Below are 21,884 nucleotides of genomic sequence, written 5' to 3'. Positions count from 1 at the left end.
ATATGATATCATTTATGGTGATACGGTGTCTGCTGAGCTTGGCAGTGGGTTGCAGACCGTTCATCAGCAGGCAAGGTGAAATCCACAGTGCACAGTTGTTGGTGTTTCTCTCTGGGGATGCTTGCGAGGCACCAGCACACCAGCAACTGCCCACTGAGGATGTCACCCTGAATGGTGAGGAAATGTCTGCAGGCTCGGCAAATACCGCAACATTAAATACAATAAACCTGGTTCTGACTTTGCTTGTTTTGTTTTCTTTTTTGACCTTGTGTGGTATCTTCCCATATTCCTGAGCTATTCATCGTTGTTCATCTTGAATGTTTATTTACGAAACTGAGTTGCTAGCTTGACACTCGACCCAGCACGGATGGAAAACGTGCAAGGAGCCGGCCGGATTCGAACCCGGGACCTCTCATCTCACAGTCCGATGCAGATGCCACGACACCACCGGCCGGCATAAACAAGTGAGTATGATTGAGTACAGGTGTTATTTAATGGAGCATAAAGTGTGATTAGTGTAAGGCAGTGTGGATTTGCGTTGGCTAAAGATCCCTTTTCTGCGCTGTGTGGCTTGTTTCAGGATTGATGACCTATCATCAGAATCATACCATTATAACATCATAACTTCTGTTCTTGAAAAACCAGCTGGTTTGTGCGCTGGTGTGTAGGCTGTGTGCCCCTTGAGACTGTTCTATTATTTAATAAAATCGTAAACATAGCCCCACAGTCTCTGATTCCTATAATATCCAAAAAAAATCTATAAATCTCTGTCTCAAAAATGATCAGTGACTGACCCTCCCAGCTCAAAAGGGTGGAGATTTGCTCTGCTCTGGGTGAAGACATTTTATCTTGCCTCAGTTCCAAATTGCTAACGCCTCATCTGAAGACTGTTCCCTCCTGATTTCAGCCAAGCTTATAATATGCTCCCATCCACCCTGAGAAGACAACAATAATTTTTCATGTTTCAGTAACATTCTTCCAATCTCTAGAGGTTAGGGACTCTTTGTACTCTTCCAGAACTTCACATATATTGTTTCCAAGTATTCAGAGCTGACCTGTGCGCACTATTCTAGGCTCATGTAACAGCAGCACCAGTGGGGAATTGTAAGATGTGGTAATTCACTGGGTTTGGGTGGAATTTGTCTGTTCTGCCTGAGATCATGTGGACTTTCTCCGGGTGTTCCAGTCTCCTCCCACATCCCAAAGGAGTGTTTGGCTTGGCACAGCCCAAACACCATCTATAAATTTGTTGACAATACAACTATTGTTGGCGGAATTTCAGATGGTGACGAGAGAGTGTTCGAGAGTGAAATGTGTCAGCTAGTCGAGTGGTGTTGCAACAATCACCTTGCACTTATTGTCAATATGACCAAAGAACTGATTGTGCATTTCAGAAAGGGTAAGACGCACCAGTCCTCATAGGGGGATCAGAAGTGCAAAGGGTCGGCATTTTCAAGTTTCTGAGTGTCAACATCTCCGAGGATCTTTCCTGGAACCAACAAATCAATGCAGCCACAAAGAAGGCATGGCTATGTGTCATTAGGAATTTGGGGAGGTTTGGAATGTCATCAAAGACACTCAAAAATTTCTACAGATGAACCATGCATTCTAACTGGCTACATCACCGTCTGGTATGCTGGGGGTAGTGGGAGTATGGCTACTGCACAGGATCAAAAGAAGATGCAGTAAATTGTGAACTTAGCTCTATTTTTGGCACTAGCCTCTGTAGTATCCGAGACACCTTTAAGGAGCGATACCTCAAAAAGGCAGCATTCATCATTAAGGACCCCCATCACCAGGACACGCCCTCTTTTTATCACTTCTATCAGGGAAGGAGGTACAGGAGCCTGAAGACACACACTTCTACAATCCAGGAACAGCTTCTTCCCCTCTGCCATCTGATTTCTGAGTGGATATTGAACCCACCAACACCACCTCACTACTTTTTGTATCTTTGCTCTATTTATTTAACTAATATAATTCATGGTTTACTTTTCTCTAATCTTATGTATTACATTGTGCTTCTGTTACAAAGAAAACAAATTTCATGACGTAATCCTGGTGGTATTAAACCGGAATCTGAGTGCAGACTGGCAGGATAATTGGCCAAGGCAAATTTTCCCTTGTGTGTGGATGAGTGATAGGATCTGGATGGAATTGAGGGGAGAATGGAGGGAAATGTGGGATTAATATGGAACTAGTGAGAATGTGAAGACAGTGGCTGCCATGCAGCTGATGGTCTGAAGAACTGTTTCCACGCTCTATGACCTTCCGAAAGTAGCTGCACACCGAGATGGAAGGTTTCAAAGGACTGCAATCAAAGACAGAGTCACCTCTGTGCTTTCTCTTTCTACATCCATCTTGTTATCTTTCGGAATCCCCAGGGATCTATCTTTTGCGCCCTTTCCATCCACCTGAGTGACATCAGCTGAAAACACAACATGTTCTCCAGGGATTTTTGTTTGCCTTGTAGGGAGCTGAGGAGTGACCTTGTGCATCAACACATGAAGGGTGAAGATAAACCAAATGGTCAGTCTATTTTTCCCCAGGGTAGGGGAATCTAAGACTAGCAGTGGTTTCCAATTTGGGGGCCATGGACCCCCTCAGTTAATTTTAGCCAGAAAGTGGTGAATCTGTGGAATGGTCTGCCACAGACTGCAGTGGAGGCCAGGTCCATGGGTATATTTAAGGTGGAAGTTGATAGTTTCCTGATCGGTCAGGCAGGCCATCAAAGGATATGGCAGGAAAGGCGGGTGTATGGGATCTGGGATCAGCCACGATGGAATGGCGGAGCAGACTCAATGGGCTGAATGGCCTAATTCTGCTCATATGTCTTTATGGTCTTAATGCCATAAAACGATTGAGAACCACTGGTTTAAGCTAAGAGGGGATACTTTCACACAGGGTGGTGGGTATATGGAATAAGCTTCCAGAGGCTGTGGTTGAAGCAAAGACATTTGGAAGAATATATGGATAGAAAAGGTTTAGACGGATGGTCCAAATATAGACAATTGAGACACAAGAGAGTGCAGACAAAGAAATCTATTGTGACAGAAAATAGTGAAGGCAGGGTCAGGAAATGGAGCCCAGCCGAGTTCCTCCAGCTATGCCCCATTGATGTGCACAAACAAGTTCTGTTTCCTCGATTCGATGAATAAGTGAGATAGATCTTTGGAGATCAAGCAATGAAGGGCTATAAGCCAAGAGCCCTTTAAATGGTTCAGCAGGCTCGAGGGGCCGCGTGGTGGAGGTTAAAGCAACTCCAACCTCAGCTTGCGGTGCCAGCCCCGGCCTGTGGCGGCGCCCGCGGTCCAAGAGTCGGGGACGGGAGGTGTGTTCCCTAGTCACCTTGGCAACGGCTCTCCCCTGCCTGTCCCTCAACCACCACCCTCCCCGGCCCAACCTAACCGCCGAACCGGAAAGCGATAGGTCTCCACGCGGCACACTGCGCCCCATATCCAGGGAATTACCGCCCTCCCCCCCCGGCTGACGTCACCATTCCCATCCGGACCGGGGGCGGACGGCCAGGCCGCCCGGCAGAGGGCGCCAACGGGCGTTCCCGGCACGCGCGGGTGCGGAGGGGTTGTGCTCGCGCCCGGGGGGTGGTGGGTACAGGCACGCGCGCGGAGCGCGGCGAATCTGGGCCATTTTTTTTAAAGATTGTTTTCCGCTCCCGCTCCCTATCCCTGTGTGTGTGTGTGTGTGTGAGGTAAAACTCGGCGCGGTTGGCAGCGCCGTGAGCTGGGCTCCCGCAGTTCTGTGTGAAATTGCCGGGTGTAGATTTGCGCCGTGCTTTGGAGTGGGGGATAAAAGTATTTTTTTTGTTACATTGTAGATTTTTTTTTGGGTCTCTTCTCCCCACCCCGTGCGGTCGTCCGTCCGGTTTCTCTCGTCTTCGGCCCCGTGCTGCCGCCGCTACCCCGCGTCCGACTACACCGCCCACCCTATCCATCCCCCCTTCCTCTGAGTACAGCCTGATGGCGGCGGAGCCGGTGGCCGGTGGGGGGTTCGGCCCCGGGCCCGGCCCTGGCCCCGAGCGAATGTTACGAGGGCTGAAGCGAGACGAGCCGGGAGACGCAGCGGCGGCCGAGGCGAAGAGGCAGCGTCTGGAAGCCAGCGTGAACCCGGGAGAGAACGGGATGAGCAGCGAGGCCGCACAGGTAGGCAGGAGAAGCGAATGCAGTGGGCGGTGGTGGCCCAACTGGAGTGAGGCCGGAGACGGGGTCGGGGGAGGGGGAGTAGGAATGGGTCCGGGACCGATGGGGCCTCCCCCCGGGAGAGAGGCGGGGATTGGGGTGAGGGTTTCCTCCAGGAGAGAGGCCGGCACACAGTGGGGTTGGGGGCTCTCAGGAGCCTGGCCGGGCCCAGAGGGATCCTTCTCTTCCTTTCCTCCACCCTACTCCCAAAGAGTAAAGGCCGGTTTGTACCGAGCTCCATTTTGCCTTCGACGACGTTGGTCACCACAACTTCCAGTGAAAAAGAACCGGTGGAGCCCTCATAGAGGCTGAGCCTTTATTGTACAAACTCCGACGAGCGTCTGTATCCTTTACCCATAAAGGCAGCCTGCTCCTTTAAAACAAAATCCCACGACTTGTGGCTCAAGTTAACATAGTTTCACCGGGTAAAGTATCCCCCTGTCGGGGCCAAGCGTTTGGAGAAGGGCTGAGGTTGATGCGGCTGACAGTGTCGCTTCCCGGGGCAGGAGACAGAGCCCCACTTCAGTGTTTTTCTAGGTGATGGTGGCCTCTTGTCAGGAACATTTCTCTGCACTATAGCGTGTGAGGATTTGAGAGTACGTGCATTTGTCCAGTATGTGTGGAAGTCGTCGTGTTTTGTTTATTACCGTCTCTTGAGGTGCTCCTAATTGTAACTCTGTCCAAGAAGGTTGTTAGGTTTGTCTGTTTTTAAAGCTTGACTGAGCTGATGGTGAGGAGGTTGTAAGAAGCGGTGAGAGGTTAGGCCAGCAATACAGTTCACATTATATGATGTATTCGAGTTTTTAAAACCCTCGTTGTGTCCAAAAAGGAAGCCCAGAAAAGGTAAAGTTCTCTAGTTTTGGAATTTTAGACCCAAATGACTTTGAGCTGCAGGTAGTTGATTTTGAGAGTGAATTAATTGCAATAGATGCAATATTTAAATTGAGTTACAGTAAGGAATTATATTAATCTCATACTCGTAGATGTGAAGAGAAAAATTGAATAATTTTATTGTATGAGTGACATTTTTCCTCGTGTAAATTTAGTGGATGTAGTTTCATAACAGTCTGAAGTATTTAAAAGGAAAGCAAATCACCAAAAATGTTTGTTGTAATGTTGCATCTTTTTGGCTCTTTTATTCCAATCAACAACCCACCACCCAACCCACTCAGTCTGATCACGAAGTAGTTAAATTAAAAAAAATACTGCTTTGATCTGCAGTTTACTGGATAGAATCCCAATTATTTCACTTTTCATTATTGTGAATGTCATGTAGGTTTGAGTTGTGCACCTTGTAGGTGAGTGCACTCTATGAAAATCTATCTTCAATGTATAGAAAATGAATCTTCAGCTTTCAGTGAACTTAAGTAATATTGCTTGGATGTGAAATCTGTATTTTTTGGTGGGGAAGTATGGAAAGGCATTGGTCCCTGAGGATTGATATACACATGGAATGTAATGATAAGCGAGTGACAACAATGAAAAGTGTTGAGAATATGAGCTTTGTCCTGCATGATGTGGCATTCATTGTTGCAGAGTGTTCCTGTGTGGCCGTTTGGCTAATATGGGAATCATCAAAACCTAGTGGGAGGTAAACCAGTCACATTTCATTGGATGTGTCTGAATGATCCAAGGTATGTTAGGTGCAAATTTTATTAATGTTATATTACACTTATTGGCAAATATTGTGTATATTTTATATATAACAATATTTAGTCATCGAAGATGAGACTGATCCTTTAACTTTTTAAATAATTTCATCAAGAGAAAACATTAGCCTAGTTATCAGAGAAGCTTCTTTATCTTCAAAGATTGATGTATGAAATTTAACATTATTTAGGGGCAATATGGTAGAAAATGCATCTCTGGGTTAGATGAGAATGTTACCACCTCGATGTTAAAAAAAACTTGTAAATTATTTTGATAAACTGGATTTGATGCATGTGGTAAATACAGATCATCCATGTTTTAGTTTTGAATGGGGAAGTATGTTTTGGATTGTGTTCCTTTCGTACTGCAGTGCTAGTCCAGATTACGCAATGAAATCCTGGAATAGTGGCCGAATCAACCCCAGACTCAATGAAAAAGGAGGTAAAGTTCCTAACTGCATGCCATAAATGTCTCCCAGTATAAAGATGATTAGTGATAGACAGTATGTAACCATCAGTGGTTCACACTTGCCTTTGCAATGTCAAATACTTTAAGTGTTCATATTTGCTAAGGGGACATTTATACACCATCTTGCATTGATATAGAAACTTCAGCAGAACATCCTTAGAAAAAGAGAAAAGTTGACAAGAGCCAATGAAGGAAGTAGTAAAGAGTGACTAAAAGTTTGATCAAAGTGACAGATTCTGGAAAGGGATTTCAGGGCTTGAGGTTTAGATGCTGTAATTATTATAGTAATGGCTTTTCACACTTAGAAGATTTTGTACGTCCTGCTGAAATTCAAATGATAGCACTTGTTATTTCCTTTTGGTATATGCTATTGGTCAACATTGAGCATATCGTGTAGTCTAAACAAATTTCATGTCTGACACCAGACCCCCAAAAACAGACCCTCTGTTCCAATGTAGGAAAAGATGACCAGGCGGACAGAAGAAATAAGTCAAGGACGTACTCAAAGCAGCCTTTACCTAACTCTGAAAATTCTGAGCTCTTGATCACTCCTGACAAACTGAGCCACCACAGACCCGTTCTGTGGAATGTCTGCTGTTCACACATCAGGTGCTCGTGAAGTGGAGTAGAAGGTTATTGTTAAGCTTGAGGAATGGCCTAAAGAACACATTTCCCAGCTCAGTATAGAATAAAATTATTGAAACCATTGCGAAACGCTGATCAGGGAATGGTGTTTTGATTGTCTTTTTGTCAGATTACTCTACATACGTTGCAGTGCCTCCAACAGGAAAGTACATATTTGTTCAATTCATTGGATTGATCCATTTCTGTGTTTTAGGGCAACTGGACTAAAGCTGTTTACTTTGTACTGTGGTGCAATGCTGTTTATCAATTAACTGGTTTTGATTTAATTCATCACACTTGGGGATAAGTGAAGTAGCATAGTAGTGCCTCTGTGCTAGGAGAAGGTATGTGTTGTAAGCGTTGAAGCCTGATCATTGTCAGGTACCTCATTTGGACATAGACATGTGAAGGTTAGGTGTGGACAGGATTATATTCAGCTGTGATTTTACAGTATGCTTCATATTCTAATGTTTACAAGGCATATGTTTGAATCAAGTCCTGTACTTAACAAACTGCTGTACTTAATCCATATGCTGCAGTGTTGTAACCCTTACGTAAAGATGAGCAAAAAATAACACTGCTTACATTTCATGTAATTTGTAGGCTTAAAAACACAGATGTATCAATGCATAACTTGTCATGGTTTAGAGCTGAGAATACTAATATTGTTTGATCTCAAGGAAAAAAGCACTTCTCATGTATATTTGATTGTAAAATTTAAAAAAGCCATCAGCAACAGCCTTTGTAAATTTTGTGTAAATGTTCAATGATTTATAGCAGTGAAAACAATTTATCTCTCAATTATTTGAGAATCTATGCTGTGTATTTCAGAGTTAATTTAAAGTTTATTTTAGATTCTGTTCTGATTCTACACAGCCTACTACAATAAATAAAATGGCACCTGTGACGCTGAGTTGTGTGCATCCTTTTGCTCGTGACATTCCTGTAGTAAGAGAATACCCAAGAGGTATAGATATCTCAGCCTATGGAAAACTAATTTGTTTTGAGAATTACACTTGTTCTGCATTACAGATATAATCATTTTTTTTTCAGTGCTGTGAATTGAGAGTTTGTGTTTTGGGCACTTTTGACTTTCAAGACAAGGTAGAATATTTGGCCATTGACTTAGTGAGTGGAACTTGGAAAAAGAATAAAAGAATTTTAATCCTTTTCACCAAATTAAAGAAAACTTGAATATTTTCAATATGAATAAAATAGTAAAGTTTACAACAATAACAGGCTGAATTATGAGCAAAAATTCTAAGGACATCTGTCAAATAAATGGGTAATTTGTAAAATCCAATCTTAATCTCAAATTAAATCCAAGATCACAGACACAAACTAATATTGATGAACATTTTGGAGTTAATATTACTAGGTATTCTTACCTCTGATTCAATACAATGCTCAGCAGGTTGAGATGTTTTGTTAGGACAAGGGGGCTTTCCCTTGACTTTGGGTTAATTTGTTAATAATCTTGTACATTCATGAAAATAATCATATAAACCTTCCTCAAATAAAAGAAAATCTGTAGATGCTGGAAATCCAAGCAACACACACACATACAATGCTGGAGGAGCTCAGCAGGTCAGGTAGCAGCTATGGAAAAGAGTATGTTGACTCTACTCTTTTCCATAGATGCTGCCTGGCCGGCTGAGTTCCTTCAGCATTTTGTGTGTGTTGCATATAAACTTTTTTTTACGGGTTATCAATGAAAGCTGCCTCATCAGATTCACATCTGAAAAAGTTTTTCAGTCATGTAATTGGCAGGGTACAACCTTACAGACTCTGGTTGTCCATTGAATGCTTTCTCCTTTGAAGTCTAGTGAAATTCCATTTTCCTTTTGGCATGTGATGTGTTTTGTTTGCCGTTTTTTAGGAGGATGTTTGCGATTACCCCGTTTTTCAAGAAGTGGAATATTAATGCTATGTATTAGAAAATACATTTTCCCCAAGTACTTATTAAATGTAACCCCATTTTATGTAATAAACATGGGTAATTCTAGATTTTAGATTTATAATGGTGTGTAGTTAGTGCACTTTTATAGAATTCTGTGGAATCTATTCTGAAGGATACATGGTCTAAATAAAGGAAAAAAACATGATGAAAATAAACAATTAACATGGCAGGAATGCTGGCTGTTTCCCGTGATTTTCATTCTTAAAGCCTGTTCAGTAAATTGGGAATAAGATGGAGAGGAATCTTTCTTTCGGCATGTTTTATAAATTGGATGCGATTTGCATCACACACTCCTTGGTACAACGTCACATAATCTGTTCCAGATTATAACAGATAAAGCTTGTTTCATTGCTGCTTATCCAGTTTAGAATGGACAAAGCTGCTTTAGCTAGGATTGTGAAAATCAGATCAGTGCTGTTGTCACTGCTTTCTGATATTTGTTCCTTCTGCTTAGTCGTAAGTTAATTTGTAATGCTAATTTTGAAGGATGAAATAGTCATATTATTCTCTATACTGTATGGCTCATATTTGCCTCATTCTTGTGGTAATACTCCATATTTGAAATGTGATTAAGCTTTTAATATGTAATTCAGAGAGGAAGACTGTGGTGAGGACACAGTAGTAGAGGAAATGAGTAGCCTCTGTTGAACAATAGTGAGTAGACACACATATGCAGTTGGATTTGATGGATATCGCACCATGGGCTGAAATTAGTGCAAACCTTAACAGTTCTTTGAGGGAACCTTTTCCTTTAGGTACTAGGTTGTAGAATCTGGTTTTGTAGAACAGAAAATGTGCTTTGCTTGCATTTATTCTGGTTGCAAGAAGTTTAGAACTGAAGAGACCATTTGATTTATTACTTTCATGTCCATAAAAGAAAACTATTAGGCCTAAAGTTCATAGTAAGTTTATTATCAAATACATATATGTCACCATACACAACCATGAAATTAATTTTCTTGTGGCCATACTCAATAAATCTACAGAATATAACTATAACAGAATCAATGAAAACCCACCCAACTTTGGTATTCAACCAGAGTACAGAAGACAATAAACTGTACAAATACAAAAAGAAAATAATATTAATTATGTATTAAATATTGAGTCCCTGAAAGTGATTCCATTGGTTTCAATGATGGGGCAAGTGAAGTTAAGTGTAGTTCTCCACTGTGGTTCTAGAGCTTGATGGTTGAGGGATAGTAACTGTTCCTGAACCTGGTGGCGTGATTCCTGAGGCTCCTGCATCTTCCTGATGGCGTCTGCGAGAAGAGAGCATGTCCTAGGAGTTGGAGGTTCCTAATGATGGATGCTGCTTTCCTGTGACTGCATTTCATGTAAATGTGCTCAGTGGTGGGGAGGGCTTTACCTTTGGACTGGGCTGAGTCCTTTTTTTGGTAGGATTTTTCATTTAAGGGTATTGGTGTTTCCATACCAGGATGTGATCAACCAGTCATTGTGCTCTCACCACACATCAATAGAAGTTTGTCAAAGTTTTAGGTATCATGTTGAATCTCCACATACTCATAAGGAACTAGAGGCACTACTGTGCTGTTTTTGCACTTGCACTTACACTTGCGTGCTGGGCCCAGGACAGGTCCTCCAAAATGATAACACTGAGGAATTTAAAGTTGCTCACCCTCTACACCTCTGATCCTCCGATGAGGACACTGGCTCATGGACTTCAGGTTTCCTTCTCCTGAAGTCAATAATAAGCTCCTTGGTCTTGCTGACATTGAGTAAGAGGTTGTTGTTATGTCACCACTCAGCCAGATTTGCAATCTCATGTATGTATGTATGTGTGTGTGTGTGTATGTGTATATATACACACACACACACACACACAGGTGTCTCCCGCTTTTCGAACGTTCACTTTACGAAACCTCACTGTTACGGAAGACCTCCATTAGTTCCCTGTTTTCGCTAACAGAAGGTGTTTTCACTATTACGGAAAAAAGGCAGCGTGTGAAAAAAAGCAACGCACGCCCCGAGCAGCCGCTCTCACCCGGATTCGGAATGGCATTCTTGCCGGCATTGCTTAAACGCGTGCCTGTGAGCAGCCATCAGCAAGATGAGTTCTAAGGTATCGGAAAAGCCTGAAAGAGCTCGTAAGGGTGTTACACTTAGCGTAAAACTAGACATAATTAAGTGGTGAACGAAGTAAGGACAAAGTGAGTTTGGCTTGTGGAAGTTGACGAAGATGATGTTGAAGAGGTTTTGGCATCCCAAGAACTGATAGATGAAGAGCTGATGCAATTAGAAGAGGAAAGGATAACAATCAAAACCGAATGCAGTAGCGAACGGACCGAAAGTGAAGTCGTCCAGGAACTGAACGTGAGGCAACTGCGTGAGATTTTTGCTGCAATGATTGCAGAAAAGTACGGCTTTAATTTTGAAAGGGTACGTCGGTTTAGGGCATATTTGCAGGGTGGTTTGAGTGCTTACAAAGAACTGTATGAACTAAAAATGCGTGAGGCTAAACAGTCAAGCAAGCCTTCCACATCAGCCTCAGCAGTGACGAACCTCAACCTTCGACATCGAGGCAGGCAGTCATAGGAGAATATGAGCTGCCTGCCCTGATGGAAACAGATGACACCTCAGTGTCCCACCACCACAACCCCCGGGCCACGGACAGATACCGAACCGTGGAGAATGCAGCGGTAGCCGGGATGCACCCAGCACATCTTTAAGAAAACAAGCTAATTAATTAGGTGCTGCCCAGCATGTAAGTGTCGGCCCAGATCAGAGGCAATTGTGCTGGGTGCGTCCCGGCTACCGCTGTCCCTCTGCATTCTTCGCGGATCGGTATCGGTCGACAGCCCGGAGGGTGAGGGCCACTGCACCACCCCAACCTCCGACGACTCAGCCGATCACACTATCATCAGTGTGCTCGGCGCTGTACCAATTCCGGTAAGTGATACTACACTGTACATACATTATTTCTACTTTATATTGGCTGTGTATTTTTATGTGTTATTTGGTATCATTTGGCAGCTTAATAGCTTGAAGGTTGCAGGAGTGCGCTTGCGCCGTGTTTTTGCCAACGGCACTTGTGCCATGTTTCTGCCGAGAGCACTTGCATGAGATTTTCGCTACGGAGAACAGTGTGGCAATGATTGTGGAAAAGTAGTTCTACGTTATATAGGCTGTATATTCATTCTATCATTCCTGCTTTTACTATATGTTACTGTTATTTTAGGTTTTATGTGTTATTTGGCGTGATTTGGTAGGGTATTTTTGGGTCTGCGAACGCTCACAAATTTTTCCCATATAAATAAATGGTAATTGCTTCTTCACTTTACGATATTCCGGATTATGAACCGTTTCATAGGAATGCTCTACCTTCGGATGGCGGGGGAAACCTGTATATTCAGATCCAAAGAAGGGCCTCAGCACGAAATGTCGACTGTTTATTCATTTCCATAGATGCTGAGCTCCTCCAGCATTTTATGTGTGAGGCTTAATTTCATTTCCTGTTCTCAGTCCCATATCCTTTACACTTAAAGATACGGACTGAGAAGTAGGAAATAGAATTAAGCCATTCTAATTCAGATCCATTTTTTAAAAAAAATGTAGTGAAAGTTCCTGCCACGCATGCTTTCGACAGTGAGTTCTCAATCCACAATTCTCTGGATGGATGTGGCAGCAGAGGTAGGGGAAGCAATATCCTTGACTCTCCTAACTTTTTACCTTGAAACTAGGATCTCCAGTTATTTACCTTTCTGCTGGTACAATCCTTTCTATTCATTTTGCTTGGGGTCCTCATATTATACTGCTCAATTAAACCTTTAGGCACCATAGCCAGTGAGAAAACAACCATAGGCTAGCAAATATTTCCATTATCTAAGAAGCCTTGTTTCATTCTTGTAAATCTGTGGTCTGGCATCCCTCCTATAATCCTTGTAGTGTGTTAACCTGAGCTGTACATATTATCCTAATTGTGGCCTAAGTAATGTTCTATACTAGAATTTATTTTCAAACTTTTCTTTGCTGCAGAATTTATGATTATATCTTCAGAGAGAGATACTGACCTCTCTTTACTGTGTTCCCTAAATCTTCCAGGCGGCTTTGAAAGCTCTCGCACCCTTCCTCCTCTCCCACCCCCTCATTTGAAAGAGTCATAGAACAAGGGGCAATTTGCAGTGGCTTAATTAACCCACCAGTCTGCACTATTGTAGGTGGGAAGAAATGCATGTGGTCATAAGGAGAATATACAAACTCTATACTGAAAATACTGGAGGTCCGACGTGATCTTTCCTTGCAGAACAAAATGAATCTTTGGTGCAACATTGGTGGCGATTCATAATATGCATTGTATGTTGATACAATGGGTGCTCAGTAAGATCCGGAAGAATATTATGATTAGATTTCAGTGGTCATACTTGGGACCAGTGAGTGTTCTGGGTAGCAATCCCAGTTCAGCAATAGGACTTTTTGAGGAGAAACATTAGTGAATGTTCTGATCTGTACTTTTGTTTGAAGGTTTTTAGTATCTTCAGTTTTCTATTCTTGTAACATAGGAGGGCACTTTAAGAGCCACAGAATTTTATAGTAAACAGATTATTTGATTGATCCTGTTTCACTAACTATCTGGAGTAATCTCATTCCTTTTGATTTAAAAGTTGTGTCACTGTAATGGTTCCGGACATTTTATTTTTATTTGGAGACGCAGCAAGGAGTAGGTCCTTCCGACCCTTTGGGATGGGCACTCCAGCAAACCCTGAAAACCCCTATTTAATCTAACCTGATCACAGGACAAATTACAATGATGAATTAACCTACCTTCAGACTGTGGGAGGAACCTGGATCACCCAGGGGAAACCCATGCATTCTATGGAGGAGAATGTATAGAGGATGCTAGAATTTTTTTTTGGCGTGTGCCTGCGTACGTGCGAGTCTGTGCGTGTACGTCCATGATGATGTCTTTTTCATGGCTTTTACAAGGCGCGGAGTGGTAGAGAGAGAGACTGTGTGGCGCGCCACTCCTCACAGAGATATTTTACGAGGTCGAGTTGTGATCTTGACACTCAACTGGGCATGGATGGAAAGCGTACTTGGGAGCGGACCTGACTAGTTTCGAACCCGGGAACCTCCGCTCCCGGGTCCGGTGCCAATGTCGTTACGCCACCGGCCGGCCCAGGATGCTAGAATTGAACTCTGATCTCTGCCCTGAGCTGGAGCAGCATTGCATTAACTATTACATTACTGTGGTACCTAAAAGTGCTTTTGTTTTGATAGGTAGTTAGAAGATCAGGGTGATATTGCTACTAAGCTAATCCTATTTTCATTGGTATCTCTGCTTTTCCATTGGTGGGGATTACTAAATACTGATTGAGCAAAAACCCTATCTGCTGTAACTGAATCTTAATTCCCTGGGACATGGGAGTTCTTGCTTTAGTTTAAAAGTTAGCAATGATACCAAATTAGAAATGTAAGTATTGAGGAAGAGAAAACAAACTTTTAAAATGGTTGAGGGCAAATGTAGAGAAATTTGAAGTGAAACATTTAAAGAGGAGTCTGTATAAACAAAATGCACAACTTGGAAGGCATGTCCAGGAGCAAGAACATAATTCTTTGAAGTTGGCAAAATGAATTGAAAATAGTGTAATAACGGCATAAGATATCCAGGTTTAATAAAATGTACAAAACCATAAAATGTTATCCTATAACTTACTATAAATCATTAGTTCAGCATAGTTGTAATATGGTGACCAATGTTCCTTCTAATTTGTAATGACCAATGTGCTGTGCAATTTTTTTTGCCCAGTGACAACATGTGCATGCTGAATGTTTAATCTTGTGCTGTGCAATTTTTTTTGCCTGTTGACAACTTGTGCATACTGAATGTTTAAGTGTAAACCTGAAGTTATTCTAAGGATAATAAACCATTCTGCTTTAAATGAACTAGCAGTTCTTTTGCACTTCGCGCCCTTTGCTTCTTTGGACTTCGACACAGAAAATCAATAATTTCTTCAGTAAAAGCAGTATAAATAATCCAGTTCTAAAATCTGCAAACAAATCATCAAAAACTCCACGTTGCCCACACCGTCCACATCAGAAACTGGTAAAGGAAATGTGATTGTGTATGATCGTGAAATATATTTAACGTGCCAACAAGATAGAGAGTGACATTTTGTGCGCAGTTTAAATTCCTTTGTGTGTTAGTAGTAAAAGATGCGCACACCTTAGAGAAGGCATTGGTGACCAATTCTAGGACATGAAAAAATTATACAAAGAAGATTTACTAGAATGATTTGAGGAAATTACAGCTGCACGGGTGACAAGTGTAATTTTTATCTCCAGCAGAGAAGGTTAAGGGAGAGATTTGAAAGATATTTTAAAAATCATGAAAGGTTTTGTTTGTTAATAAGAGATTTAGTAGTTTGCGTAGGTTTAAGGTAAATGACAAGAAAGCCGCAGTAAGAAGGAAAATATTTTTAATACATTGAGTAGATTTGAAGCTTATTTCGTAGTAATTTTCATAAAGGAATTACTTTGTAAACATATGATAATGCTGGGCTGTAGGGAATGAACTGTGAACTAATATTGTGTGTCAGTACCAATCAGACTTGAATAGAATCATTTTTTGGTCTGTTTTATTCTGGATTATCTTGGCAGGTGTTCACAGTTTAAATATTATACAGTTAATATGATATATTCAATCCTTTTGTCTAAATCATTAGGGTAGAATGTAAATAGTTGACTCTTGATCCCAGTGGTTTACAGTTTACCAACCTGAATGTGAACTTTTTCCCCTACTTTTATTTTTTGACAATACAATGCAGTGAGGTCCCTCAACCAATGATATGGGAGAAAGTTTTCTTTCCACATAAGCATTATTTTGCAGATGTCAAAATGTGAAACAAAATTAAAAGAGATATTCGTTTTCGTTGCACCTGAGCATTGAGGAAAAAAGGAGGCATGAGTGCTTACTGTAGGAACTGAAATAGTATGATTTGAACTGCTTTGTTTTTGTTATTGCTATTTTAGATTTTATTTTCATATGAGTACATGTTACATTTGCATAACTATATGAGTCATTTAATTTAAAACTAATTGGTTGTGAAATTTGAGGCTCCAGAACAGGAAAATTGGTGTGAACTCCACATACTTTAGTGGTAATATGTAATAGAAGAGAGGAATTCTTTTACATCAGGGGTCGCCAACCTTTTTTGCACCGCGGACCGGTTTAATATTGACAATATTCTTGCGGACCGGCCGACCGGGGGCGGGGGGTGTTCAAGTAGGGTTAAACTCACCCCAACATGTCTTTTACAGTTAGGGTTGCCAACTTTCTCACTCCCAAATAAGGGACACTACCCCAGGAAAGACTACCATGACCATGAGGCCTTGCGCGGGCACCTGGATGCGCATATGATGTGCGCATGCGTGTACGTGCCGATTTCCCCCCCCCCCAATTGGTTTTGCCTTCATCTTCCCGACTATACTGTACATACATTATTTCTATTATTTCTACTTTATATAGGCTGTGTATTTATCATATAATTCCTGCTTTTACTATATGTTAGTGTTATTTATTTCTGGTTTTATGTGTTACTTGGTATGATTTGTTAGGTTATTTTGGGGTTTGGGAATGCTCAAAAATTTTTCCCATATAAATTAATGGTAATTGCTTCTTTGCTTCACGCCATTTCGGCACAAAAGGTTTCATAGGTATGCTGTACCTTAACGGGGGAAATACGGGACAAGGGCAGTCCCGTATGGGACAAACTAATTTAGCCCAATATATGGGATGGCCTGGCAAATAGGGGACAGTTGGAAACCCTATGTTCAAGTTCAACAGTGCGTGACAGGGAATGAGGAAAGGTGCAGCTGACTGATATCGTTTCATCACGGCCTGGTTGCACATGCTTTGTGGCCTGGTAGTTGGGGACCGCTGTTTTACATTAATACATTATTAGGTCAACTTTTTTTTATGAATGCTATTTTATGTTCTTCCCAGTCATTTTTCTTAATTTTTTTCTGATAGACTTTAATAATCTCCTTATTAGTTTGATCCATTTACTGTATGTTTTAGTAATCTGCAATTGTTGGCCTTTAACTCTTTAGAAATGTTATATTTATCGCAGCTATGATATACACTGGCATGCAGAAGTTTGGGCACCCTTGGTCAAAATTTCTGTTACTGTGAATAGTTAAGTGAGTAGAAGATGAACTGATCTCCAAAAGTCATAAAGTTAAAGATGAAACATTCTTTTCAACATTTTAAGCAAGATTAGTGTATTTACCCCTCGATCGCTCCATCCCTCCCCCTCCTGTCTTTGTAATGTTATTATAGCAACCTGGTTTTTACAATTTGAAAAATTTATATAGAAACACCACTGTTTGATTTGAAGAATTGACCTGTCTTTCATCCATATTTCTGTTCTTGCTTTTCCAATTAGTAGTAGTCAGTACCTTGCTTTGGGTTCTGATTTTGTGTTACTGAGTAATTGAATGATACTGGGTGTATTCATTTTAAGATGATGAGATGGACAAGTCAAGGTTCAGCAATGATCCAACTTTACTGTTTTGTTTGCACCATTTATTTATCTTTGAATTTATAGTTTTTTTTAATGACATTGCATTTGTACTGCCGCCGCAAGACAAAATTCATAGACATAAATTCTGCAGATTCTGGGCAGCCAAAGATTCAAACACAGAATGCTGGGGGAGCTCTGCAGGTCAAGCAGCATCTAAGGAAATGAGCAAACAATCAACGTTTTGGGCTGAGACCCTTCTTCAGGTCTCAAATTTCATGTCATACGTCAGTGACAAGAAATCTGATTCTGAGTACAGTATTTTGTGCAGTATTGATGCCCAGCATGACATGTGAGGTATGGCCGAGTGTTACACCAGCTGTTTTAATGCTGGCTAAATGTTTTCAGCATTTCTTTCTTGCCCTATGCAAGCTGCCATTTGATGTAATTGAATTCAAATAACGGCTGATTCTATCTTGCCTCTGCATTCTTGTATGGATTTTTTAACCATCATCTTCAGTAATGTATAAATCAATGTTAAAACAAAGCAAAATCAGGATTAATGTAGCATTTGTGTAAATCGATACTTGATGGTCATTGCTGATTGGTGAACTGAATTGCTTACTTCTGTGGTGTATCTCTTATCAGGATACGTTGTTGGTGTAATGTGTTTGTATTATTGTACATATAATTTATTTTTGTTGTACCTCTGCATTTATTTTTCCTGCATAGTTTTAATTGCTGACTTCATTAACTCATTAAGAGATCAACAAAGTCATATTGGCAAATTGGTTGTGGAGATCTATTCAAGGTGATTCCAGAGATTTATGTGTGTGACTCGGCTGGCCTATGTCACCAGCTGGTGATCAAAGGTGGTACCCAGTCTCCCTCAATTCCTTCTTAGTGTGTGTGCTTTGCAGTGCACCAGTAATGTCCAACATCAGTAGTTAGTATCTGTATGTTTTAATAGTTATTCGCTTTTGGAATTTAGACTTCACTGGCAAGTCCAGCATTAATTGTATTTTGAACAGCTGCAGTCCTTTTGTTCTTGCATAGGGAGTTGCAGTTTCTAAACCCAGCAAAAAGGTGCTCCCAAAACAAGATGTTCTGACTTGGAGGGGAACCTGCAGGAATTGTATATAAAAAATGCATCCACTGCCTTTGTCCTCCCTGGTATTTTTGGATTTGGTGAGGGAGGGGGATGAAATAAGAGGCTGGGAGGGGATGGATGGAAGAGACTGAAGAAGAAGAAATCTAAAAGGAGAGGATAGTAGACCATGGAAGAAATGGTAGAAGGGTAGCCAGAGAGAGGTTTTATGGGAGCCTATGGTAGATGCGTATTATGCCTGTTAATGGTATATTACTGAATAGTTCCCCTGATAGAGAATTGCATGGTCAAGAGATATTTTGGGAGAAGGGCATGAGGGCGGTATCTGTGTGAGATTGGTGAGAGGATTTCACGTGATAAACTATTAACTAAGAGCTCAGCAGCTAATGGACTAAGATTTAAGGTAATTGGTAAAGGATTAGAAGGGAATTGAAAAAAAATCATATCCAAAAGAGCGGTTGGGTCTGGAACAGCTACTGAAAAGATGGAGACAGAAGCATTATTTTGCTTTTACTGTATCTGAATGAGCATTTGACGGATGTAATTGGTAAGGTTCTGAATCAAGAAGTGGATTTAGTTTAAATAGCTTTTTTGGTAGATGGACAATTAGTACTGCAGAAAGGTACTCAATCTATCGAGTAATGTTTTCCTGATGGCAGTGATTGTTTTATACTTTAGTTATGTATATATTAGGTCCAAAATCATGAGGTTTACAGTAACAGTAAATGGAAGTGAAAGGTATACCACCTACAAATAAAGAAATTTGCATCATTTGTTGATATGGGAAAAACTATTGAGTGCTTAAAAGTGGAAACTGTATTCCAGATATTTAATCGAGCCCTGTGAACAAGCTTAAATATCTGTTGTAATTTAGTTTTGCACTATAAGTTGACACAGTTTTGAACATAAACACAAGATTCTGCAGATACTCGAAATTCAGAGCAACACGCAAAATGCTGGAAGGACTCATCGGATTAGACAGCTTCTATGGAAATGAATAAACAGTCGACTTTTCGGGCCAAGGCCCTTCATTCTGACTAGAAAGGAAGGAGGAAGATGCCAGAATAAAAAAAAGTAGGGGGAGGGGAGGGAGGACAAGCTAGAAGATGATAGGTGAAGCTAGGTGGGTAAGAAAGGAAAAGGGCTGGAGTAGAAGGAATCTGACAGAGGAGAGGACTGCAGAAAGGGAACAAGGAGAGCACCAGGGGAAGGTGATGGGCTGGTGAAGAGAAGATGCAAGAGGTGAGAATGGAGAACAGAATAGTGAATGGGGAGGGAGAAAAAGAAGAAAATAATATTGGAAGGAGAAATCTGTGTTCATGCCATCAGGCTGGTGGCTCCCTAGATGGAATATGAGGTATTGCTCCTTCACCCTTATTGTAGTAGAAGAGGAGGCCATAGTCTGGCTTGTTAGAATGGGAATGGCTCAATAAGTATATTTAAGACAAAGTTGGATAGGTTTTTGCATTGTAGGGGAATTGAGCATTATGGGGAAAAAGCGGGTAGGTGGAGATGAGTCCATGGTCAGATCTGCCGTGATCTTATGGAACGGTGGAGCAGGTTTGATGGGCCAAATGGCCTACTCCTGCTATTTCTTATGTTTTTATTCTGCAGCCCTTTACCTTTATCTCCCACTTGGCTTCACCTGTCACCTTTTAGCTTGTTCTTCCCTTTCTCTCACCTTTATCTTCTGTCCACCCCCTAACTTTCTCATCCTGATGAAGTGACTTGACCTGAAAAGTCGACTGTTTATTCTTTTTCAGAGAGTGGCCTGCTGAATTCCTCCAGCACTTTTGAACATGACAGTTCAATTAATTAGCAATAATATTTCCTGCAAGCTTTGACATTGTATCAGCTTTTATTCTGATTGGAAGGTAGATTGATTAAAATGGAAACACTATCGTGATTGTGGTGGATTTTGTTTACTTATTAATTTTTCAGCATGGAAATGTTGATGTGGTAGCCCATGCAAGTTACTGAAAACATTTTACAGGTGTGGTACATCACAACCAAGGTGAACTGATGGTGGAGTTAATGAATATTTAGTGTGATGGATAAAGGACAATTTAAGGAGCTGCTTTGTTCCAGATGATATCTTGGGTTTCTTATATTGTTGGAAATGCATTTGGGCTGGTGGAGGGTATTCTGCTTTATGCATTGTGGGGGTTCGAAAACTTTGTGGTGTCACATGATGAATCATGTGCTGCAGGATACTCAGCTTTTCACCTGCTCCTGTAAGCACTGTGTTTATGTGACAAGCAATTGAATGATGAGGAATTAAGTGGACTGGGCCTACAATTTCTTGAGTTTAGAAGAATAGAAGGCAAATGCATTGAAACTTACAAAATTCATGAGGCCCGACATGGTAAAGAATAGTTTTTTACACATGCTAATCTAAATGAGCTCCTCATTCATTTTAAGTCTGTAGTTCATCAAGATTTTCAGCAGATTTCCTATGTCTGAAGACCAATTGAAGACCAATGCAAAATATCTATTTAATCTGTCTGGTATTTCCGCATTCCTCAATATAATTCCATGGTCTATAAAGAATCCACATTAGTTTTTGCTAGTCTCTTACAGCTTTTATTACACTAGCTTGCTCATGTGCTCTGCTGATCAGTACTTTCTAGTTTGAATTCTGAAATTTTCTCAAGCCTTTTTTTAAAAATAACTAAGTCTAGTCCTTTGATCTAATATTGCCTTCTCTATATAAACATGGCTGGATCATACTTCATGTTTTCTTTTCCTTAAAAGGAAATATTATTGGTCTTATTTTTTTTAAATAAGTTTTCCTAATCTACCATAGCCAATACGTTTCATGTCTTTTGTAGTTTGTGTAAAGTAGATTTCAGAACTTGATTTCAGACTGACTACATCACTTTCAGTTATATAAAATTGTATCCTGTTGTGATCACAATTTCCCACAGTTCATATAACTACCAGAACATCAATTAATCTTTTCTCATTACGTAGTACTAAATGGAAAAATAGCCTATTCCATCTTGGGTTTCTTCAACATGCTAATATAGAAAACAAGCTCTATGAATTTATCTCTAACAGTATTTATTTGACTTTGTAGCCTTTGTGCATATTACTGTCCCCCATAATTATTCTCTTATCTGTATTAATATGTATGTCTAATTTCCTGATGTATGCTATATTTTGCCAACTGCAACTGTTTGGGGAGCTGTTTGTAACCTAAATTTCCATCAGTCAAGGCTTTCTGCTCATTGCAGTTTCTACAACTTGATGTACTGAGTTAAGATATTTCCCCTCTGGTACCTTTATCACATTTTTTAAATATTTGGTAATATGAAGTACAAAAGTAAGCATCATTAAAACATTAGTAGAACACATTTCTATTTGTGACTTTATAACATGTAAATTAGAGCAAATAT

The 21,884-nt window shown here is 40.8% G+C and overlaps 1 protein-coding gene across 7 annotated transcripts in view; it reads left to right on the top strand.

Annotated features, from left to right (window-relative positions):
- Positions 1 to 3,577: 3,577 nt before the first annotated feature.
- The window catches only part of LOC140204816 (RNA binding protein fox-1 homolog 2-like), a 286,828-nt gene continuing 268,521 nt past the window's right edge, over positions 3,578 to 21,884 (top strand). For 2 of the 7 annotated variants that reach the window (XM_072271636.1, XM_072271644.1), the window contains exon 1: positions 3,578 to 4,160. In XM_072271636.1, coding sequence (XP_072127737.1) covers positions 3,978 to 4,160 — 183 coding nt within the window. In that variant the 5' untranslated portion in view covers positions 3,578 to 3,977. The remainder of the gene's footprint in view (positions 4,161 to 21,884) is intronic. The other 5 variants (XM_072271637.1, XM_072271641.1, XM_072271635.1 and 2 more) reach the window with 3 other exon arrangements.

Source organism: Mobula birostris, chromosome 11 (assembly GCF_030028105.1).
Source record: "Mobula birostris isolate sMobBir1 chromosome 11, sMobBir1.hap1, whole genome shotgun sequence".
Classification (NCBI taxonomy): Eukaryota; Metazoa; Chordata; class Chondrichthyes; order Myliobatiformes; family Myliobatidae; genus Mobula; species Mobula birostris.
This window is presented reverse-complemented; position numbering and strand designations above follow the sequence as displayed.